The sequence below is a fragment of the Carya illinoinensis genome, chromosome 12 (assembly GCF_018687715.1).
Source record: "Carya illinoinensis cultivar Pawnee chromosome 12, C.illinoinensisPawnee_v1, whole genome shotgun sequence".
In the NCBI taxonomy this organism is placed as follows: Eukaryota; Viridiplantae; Streptophyta; class Magnoliopsida; order Fagales; family Juglandaceae; genus Carya; species Carya illinoinensis.
Window position 1 is genome coordinate 16187224 of NC_056763.1, and position 8445 is coordinate 16195668.

Here is an 8445-nt window from a genome sequence, read left to right on the forward strand (position 1 = left end):
CAACATCACAGTAAAACAAATTTCAAACATACTTACCTAGTTTTACCCGGATGAATCACGGCAGAATGTGCTCAAAGATGCAAAGGGCCCCGAATACTGACATTCAATTGCTGCGATGAAAACCAAATGCAAAGTAAAATGATCAGATTTTATTTCTTAGTTCAAGCAGATAATAATTTATGAAATATTAATAAAGCAGATGAAAAATGCATTTTCTGATCCATACAATCAATCTGATTATCATTCAAAATTAATCATAAACCAATTACATAACCACCAAATCAAGATGAAGCAAAATAAAATTAAATACCCACAAAGGGGGTCAAGAAAAATGAATGGAAAATACATGGAGTGTAACTTATAATGAGTTTCCACATTTAGACATGTTTGGCATTTCATGTTCACGAGGATGTTGCTTAAAATTAATTCCTCCACTTCTTGCATCCAATCTTTAGCGTGCAATTAGCAAAAGGACGTACTGCACTGGTTTAAAGATTACAATAATTTGCATCGCCCTGGATTTAATTAAAAAAATATTTAAATTAATCATAGATAGGAAGAAAATATAATAAAGATTTGTAATCAGATTAAATCATATGGATAAAGCTCACTATGAGAAAAGTTTCTAATGCTCCCACAAATATGAATTCTTTTTAGTGGCATTAAGAATCATATTTGTGGGAAAAATTCTATACCCAGCAAATTTATTCCTTCATAATCGCTTGTAAGATATAAGTTGATAAATAAGAAATATATTTATCCCACAAAAGGCCAAAGTCGTGGGAAAATGGGAAACACCAAAAATAATAATAAAAACTTGTCTAATATAAGACTAAAAATATATATACAAACCTTGGAGATTCAAATTGACACTAATAACAATTTCATTGAAAAATAACTAAAATTGTACTAACATGTTTACAAGAAAAACTCCTAATGAGAACCCATGAGCAAGAAAGAGTTTAGTGCAGCATGCTTTGGCACTAAGAGAGCAATATTCAAGTGGAAATGAAATATGTTGTAACTAACCTAATTAAGAATAGTAGACAAGTCAGATTTAGATAAAAAGAATTGATATTCATTTATTTAAGTTGAGAATAGCTAAAAGTAAATTAGCAATTTCCTTATCTATTACTAAGCAATCTCTAATTGATCCTATTACTAGTAATAAGCAATTCTGAGCTAATAAGAAGGTTGGAAGAATATTGAAATTTTCAATAACCATTCCATGCATCCAACAAGTTGCACTTCAGTGCATGTGAACGTGACTCAGGTTTCATACCAGAGTATATAACTGAGTTAGACTAGCTCTAGGACTCATCCAAATCTATGGAAGAGAAAAATATAGTAGGTATAGTTATAAGCAAACCTCATTGTCCAGATGTTCACGAGCCTTTGACACTTGGGGTTCTGTCCAGTTTTCAGATTGGGATGGCTACCAATCTGAAAACAAAAGTAACAAAAAAAAAATTACAAGAAGGAGAGAAATGACCAGAGAATGAACAATTGCATCGTCTTGGATTTTATAACAGAAAAATATATATTTACAATCATAGATAGGAAGAAAATATATCAAAAGATACTCCCATGAAATAAAATATATGATTTAACGTTCAATGAAGATGGAAAAAGCTGGAATAATTTAACATTCTAGGAACATGTGTTGCCTATCCCTTGATCAAATATTGTTCAACACGTGCTCATACAAATTGTAAATTTGTAAGTTAGAATGTATTCCATCTATGAAGAGTACTAATGAAGATGGATAATTTATACTAAACTCACTTCAAAACATAAATCTATATAATAAAAATGTGTATATATATTGTTTCAGAGCTCGAAACAGAGAAAACAACTATATATGTATATAGTTGCTGGTGCATTATTTTTCTTGCAGTGAGATGGGAAAATTTTTATATTTCTCTCTTTTTCTTTCATGCTTATAAGAAAAGTATAAGGATAAAAGTATTGAACAGGTAGAGTGCAGTAAATGATAAACAGGAAATTCTATTTGGTTGGATTATCTTGTCATCCTCTATACATCCAAACAAGTAACCTATATATTTCTTAAAACCAGTAGGTGACAAAATTAAACTCCTATATTAACCATCAAAGAATAAAACAAAAGATAATAAAGCCAAAAGTTCAGCTTTATGTACATTCTGCACAAACATAGTAGGCTAAGGGATGAGACGTCGCTCTCTCCATCTTAGATTTTCAGTTTCCATTTAAGCTTTTCATCAAAACCTTCAAACTTGTGCTCCTTTGAGGATTGTATTTATGTGATTTTCTCACTTTGTTTTTATTAATTTCCTAGTCTCAGCATCTTTCGCAATTTCTTCTAATGCACGAGGTTCTCATTGACAGCAATTCTATGTTCTTTTTTGGGGTTGTGTAATATAAATTTTTTACTTTCCAACCTTGTCAAGAAAATAGATGGCTTCTAGGCTCCTGGAGATTATTGGACCTAATTGTTAACGCCAATTAGCGTTGCTGGACTGTTCTTTATGTAACAATTAATTAAATTTGCGGTTAGATGGTTTATTGTGCACATGCTTGATTTATTGTACATCTCTAAGTCTGGTCTGACTTCATTTAGTGTTCAGCTAGAGAAATTATTTTTAAAGAAAATCATACAATCAAGAATCAACTCAATTACACAAAGTCCAAGTTGGGAATTCTTTAATGCCAAGTCTAGAATCCTAGCTGTTACAATAAATTTTTCCAAACAATTGTGAATTGTATTGAAGCTTAATTTTTACAGCAAACCGTACATATGTAATTGTTTCCTAAAATAGGTTCTGTGATTGTATATGTCCTATGCTATAGTCAATAAAAAGACTTTACAGTTATGAGCCTATGAGCCTATAGTCAATAAAATCTTTTCCCCTCTCACTGCGTTTGATGACAGAATTGAGAAAAATATACAAATTCAACCAACATCACAATCCATCCAATTTGAAACATACTTACCAATCTCGGTTCCATAATTACTAATAGGATGTGCGTGTTGATGCAAATGGCTACGAATCCTTAGTCTTCAATTGCTACGATGAAAACCAAATGCAAAGTGAAATGGGGCGATTTTATTAACAAGAAAGAAACAGAGCATAATTTATGAATTCCTAATAAACCAGATGAAATATGTGTTTTCTTATCCATACAATCAATCTGCCAAGCTTGAAAAATTAATCACAAGCAAATTACATAACTACCACTCAAGACCAGCAAAATTAAATTAAAAACCCACAAAGGGGGTACATTCAAAATGATTTGAGGAAGAAAGGTGGGAGCTTTGGGGTTGGAAGGTCAATGAGAGAGGACTGTAAATGTTAATTTTGGGGGTCTTAACAGTAAGTGAGGAGGAGGGACTTACGAGTTTGGCCTCGGCTGCATTAAGGCGCCTCCATCTCTGAGCAGCTTCAATGGCTTCTCTTTGCCTTGAGTGGTGCTGCGTCAACGAGAAACGATTGGACTTCCCCTTGCTGAGAAGGTTGTGTGCAAACGAGGGTCTTCTGATCTTGTGAAATTTTTGAGACTGTGAAAGCAGAATTACAAAGAACAAAAAGGAGAAGGCGGTGTGGGGAAATGATGAGTGGAAAATGGGCCAAAATGAGGTGGGGTTTCAGTCACCTGAGCTTGCCGGCGACGAGCTTGGTCACTATTGGTGCTCTGGTTCCAAGTGCCGAAGGTGGTCGTGTGTAGATTAGGGCAGGGGAAATAAGTTGGGGGGAAACTTAGAAGTGATTTTGGCGCCCTTCCCTCCTAAGTCAACGCTAAATCAAACGGATGTCGAAAATAATAAAAGTTGCGGCGCGGATTGTCGTTGTAAAAGCCTCTTATAATCGCCGCTGAAAAGCTTTTAATTAGAAGGCGCTAGCTTATTTTTAGAACTGCTCAGCGAGTTTCTAATCGCAGCCAAATGTATATATATGGCAGCGTTTTATTTTGCGGCGATTATAAACTCGCTGGGAAAAATATGATTTCTTGTAGTGGTAAATCGTATTAATAATATCTCCACGAAAGACGAATATATATAGATATAATAACATTTCTAAACTCGTTACCATTTTGTAGCTTAACCTAGCTAGCAAATGCTAAATATTATTTGTAAATCAAATAAGTAGGTACTAATGATTACCGAAAGGAAAATATTTTAGCAACAAAAGAATTATATATAAAAAAATCATAAAATGATGCGGGTTGATATAATAAGTCTGATTATAAAATTATTTTTATTATAAAATAAATATAATAAATTCTATAAAAGTATGTCAATTTATAAATTTATTTTCAACATAATATTTGTATGTACCTAACAATTGTCTTGCGAAAATAACAAAAAGGTGCGGAGACAGCCAAAAAAGAAAAGAAGAGGAGAAATAAGGCAAAATGACGATACTCTACAGGTTTGGTTTTTCAGGGAGGCCCCAGTCCCGATGCAAGACCCTTCCTTGGGGTTGCTCTAGGTTATTGATGGTAGACAACTATTGGATATATAAGTTTCATGCAATCTCTTTGCAAATAGATGGATTTTACAAATAAATGAATTTTTTTTATACTTTTTCATGGTGGTGTCTACCTTTTTTTACAAAGAACCTGCACGAGATTTATATATTTAAAATTTGTACAAATCATTACTCTTCTTGTAAATTTATGACTCAAACTAAGTTATGGATATGTTGTCGTCGTAAATTCAAGGATTGCATCCCTTCCTATTTTTCTAATAAAATTGAACTACTTATAAAAACAGAAGATATTATGTGACAACCAAAAAGTAAAATTGCTTCTTATTTCCCCTAAGCAAAATGTAATACTGCTAATCAATCGACCCTTTAGTTCTTTCTTAGTGCAATACTAATTCGAAGAAGTTTTTTCTCGAATCAAATGCAACTCTTTCAAGACATCCTTGATGTTCATCCTTTCCATTGGAAATTCCATGGAACAAGCTACTCCAATTCCAAGTATCAAACTCAAGCCTTCTCTGATTTTGGAACTAATTGTAATTTGACTCTGATAATTGGGAGTTTCATTCGTTCTTGTCTCTCCATATTGATCTTCTCTTTCCGAAAGAAGAATAGGATCGATAACATCAACTAGTCGTTCAGGCAAAGCTGCTTTGACAAATTCATGTAGCATAAAGCTGTCCTTGAACATGTCATCAGTCGGCCTTTTTCCTGTGAACATCTCTAGCAAGAGTATGCCATAACTGTATACATCACCATATGTTGATACCTCATTTCCCATACCATATTCTGTATATTCACATATAACATGTTTGTTTGAAAGGAAAATGAGAGTAAGTACATAGTCTTGGAATTTGTAATGAACTCGAGATGGAAAGAAAAAACGTGATTTGAGAAAAGAAAATACCTGGAGGAGCATAACCCACTGTTCCTCTTACTCCAATGGAGCTTGATTGATCAGTTGAACAATCTTGTGTGCGCTCAATAAGAAATCTCGCTAAGCCGAAGTCACCAACATGTGCAGTCATTTCTTCATCGAGAAGAACATTTCCTGGCTTAAGATCGCAGTGAATAATCGGTTTATCGCAATGATGATGAAGATATTCCAATGCATTAGCAACATCAATGGAAATATTCAACCTTTGAAGAAGACTCAAACTCTGTGGTTTCTCTAGAGCCTCATCATCATTTGTTTTTGGATTTGGATGCAACCACTCATCTAGATTGCCATTTACCATGAATTCATACACCAAAGCCTTGAAATCATGACCTTGAAAGTCAACACTTGAACAAGCTGAAAGTACTTTTACAAGATTCCGATGTCTGATATTTCTTAAGGCTTCGCATTCAGCAATGAAACTCTTAGAAGCTCCATGGTGCAAGAGGTTGAGGACCTTGACAGCAATTGTACGTGAATCCTGATCAAGAATTCCTTTATACACAGACCCAAAGCCACCAAGACCAATTAAATTAGCCGAGGAGAACCCGTTTGTCGCTTTTAGGAGACTTTGGTAAGATACATTCAGAAGAGAATTTTCTGAGTTTCTTGAAGGGTTTTCTTTTCTCTTCTTTCTTAGAGAAAAAAGTAGACACAACAAAACCAAAGTGATTCCAAGAAGTGCGGCAAGTAGAGAGATGATCAACTTCAAGGTAAGGGTCAGCTTTTGCCCCTTCTGGGATTTTTTGAATTTACATTTAGGAAGCTGAAACTCTATTATCCCACCACAGAGCTCAGCATTTCCCTTAACTGAAGTTGCACTCGCATTGCTGAAAACTCCTTGTATTGGTACCCCACCCTCAAAATGGTTGTAAGATAGATCCAATTGCTGCAAGAAATTGAGACGTTCCAAAAATTTTGGAATTTCTCCAGACAAATTGTTGTTAGAAAGATCTAAAAGTTCAATACCTCTTAATGATTCCAATGATGAAGGTATGGGTCCTTGGAAGAAGTTTTTTCTCATGCGAAGAACTTCAAGTTTTACACAGCCGCCAAGACTTGCTGGGATTTCACCAATTAACTTATTTTCAGAAATATCTAAACTTTCTAGATTTTTCGAGTTTCCTATTTCCTTGGGGAGGATACCAATAAATTGATTTGCAGACAAGTCCACATAAATTAGTGAGAATGAGATTAGACCCATGACTTGTGGAGGAATAACACCATTGAGCTTATTCGTAGAAAGATCCAATTCCACCAAATTTTGGAACTTAGCAAAGCTTGGAGGGATTGCTCCATGAAGATTATTCATTGCTGAATACAACTTTATCAATAGTGTTAAGTTTCCTAGAGAGGGTGGAATGTTCCCTGAGAGGTTGTTTGCAAATAAATCCAAAATTCTTAGCCTCCCAAGATAGCTGATCTCAGTGGGAATATTACCTGATATTGTGTTCAGTTGAATCCCCAGCGTCTCCAAGTTGATGAGATTTCCTAAGCCTTTTGGAATGCTTCCGGATATTCTATTGTCTCCTATACCAAATACAGTAAGAGTAGTCGAGAAGTTGCTAATGCAATTAGGTAACGCACCGTAAAGGTTATTATGACCTATAGACAATGCCTTGAGATCTGTGGCATTAGTGAGAGAGCAAAGAAAACTCAAGCCATTTCCTCCACCATGTCCAAAGAGATTGGAGTGAATGGAAAATATTTCAAGTCTGTACAACATTCCTACAGAGGGAACTTTTCCAGTGAGTTTATTGGAGTACATATACAGGTCATATAGATATGAAGCGTTAGCTATTGAAACAGGAATAGATCCAGAAAACTGATTTCCAAAAATGGAAAATTCTTGAAGATTGGGTAAGGTGATGCCCATGTCCCAAGGAAGACTCCCATGTAATTTGTTGTCTCCTACTTCAAAGATTTTGATAGAAGAGAGATTAAAGATTGATGGAGGAACTGTACCAGCAAATCTATTTGAACCCAAACTAAAACGTATAAGTTTCGTAAGCTGGCTAAAAGATTTAGGAATACTCCCCCCCAAGTTATTATAAATAACATTCAATATTTTGAGAGAAGATAAGTTTCCAAAAGAAGGTGGCATACTTCCTGTTAGGTTATTATTGTCAAGAGACAATACTTGGAGCTTGGGCAAGGTGGTAAGCTCTGCTGGGATTTCTCCAAATAGTTTATTATAATAAACTTCGAAGTAGAAGAGATTGGTGCAATAAGATATATTCCTTGGAATTTGGCCACTGATACTGTTGTTGCTTAAATCCAAGATTTGCAGTCTGCGCAGACGCCCAAGCTCTGGAGGGATTATATGAATAAAGCTGTTGTTTAAGAGGATTAGTGCCCTAAGAAAACTCAAGTTTCCTACTTGTGGGGATATGGAGCCGCCCAGGTTTTGGGATTGCACGTCCACTTTTGTGACCCTGTCATGATGTTTTCGACCACAAGTAACACCTTGCCAGCTGCAGAAATGGATGCTATCATTCCAGGAGCTCAGAAAACCAATTGGGTCATGAGTTATCTTGGCCTTGAAGTCCAGCAAGGTCAACCTGTCAGTCTCATTCCCTGCGCCAACCACAAAGGTGATCAACGAGACAAAGCAACAGAGGAACAAAAAATACTGCATGCAGAATGAAGATGATGAATGCGCCATGAATAATGGCTGAATTAGAAACTGCTTCTAATAGAGGTGGGTTGATAGTTTTGCTATTGGTACCGTTATATATGTTTATATATATATATATATGTATACATGCATGCTTGCAGCATAGATGGATGTATTTAAGTGGGTTGTCTTCTTTCTCACATGGGGATGAAATTTGCTCACCATACTTATCTTCACTTTAGAGTAAGAAATCAAACTAGGTGTTGAAATTCAGTACTGCCTTGCGTTTTACGCTCACAATATGGTCAATTATTGTTGGCTACATTTTCTTGCCAAGGGGTGTGGGATCATTTACAAGGGGCGCGGACGGTACGTGCAAGGCGCGTTCTTGATTCCTCTAGTCGAGAAAGAAAATGCTATTTTGT

General features: G+C 35.3%; 1 protein-coding gene across 1 annotated transcript; it reads right to left on the reverse strand.

The window, feature by feature from the left end:
- Positions 1 to 4621: 4621 nt before the first annotated feature.
- LOC122289149 (probable LRR receptor-like serine/threonine-protein kinase At3g47570) lies at positions 4622 to 8118 on the reverse strand. The gene is made up of 2 exons (XM_043096105.1): positions 5374 to 8118; positions 4622 to 5255 (listed from the first exon to the last, which is right to left on the reverse strand). Exons 1-2 carry the CDS (start codon positions 8066 to 8068, stop codon positions 4858 to 4860), a joined length of 3093 nt encoding a protein of 1030 aa, XP_042952039.1. The 5' UTR covers positions 8069 to 8118; the 3' UTR covers positions 4622 to 4857.
- Positions 8119 to 8445: the final 327 nt, after the last annotated feature.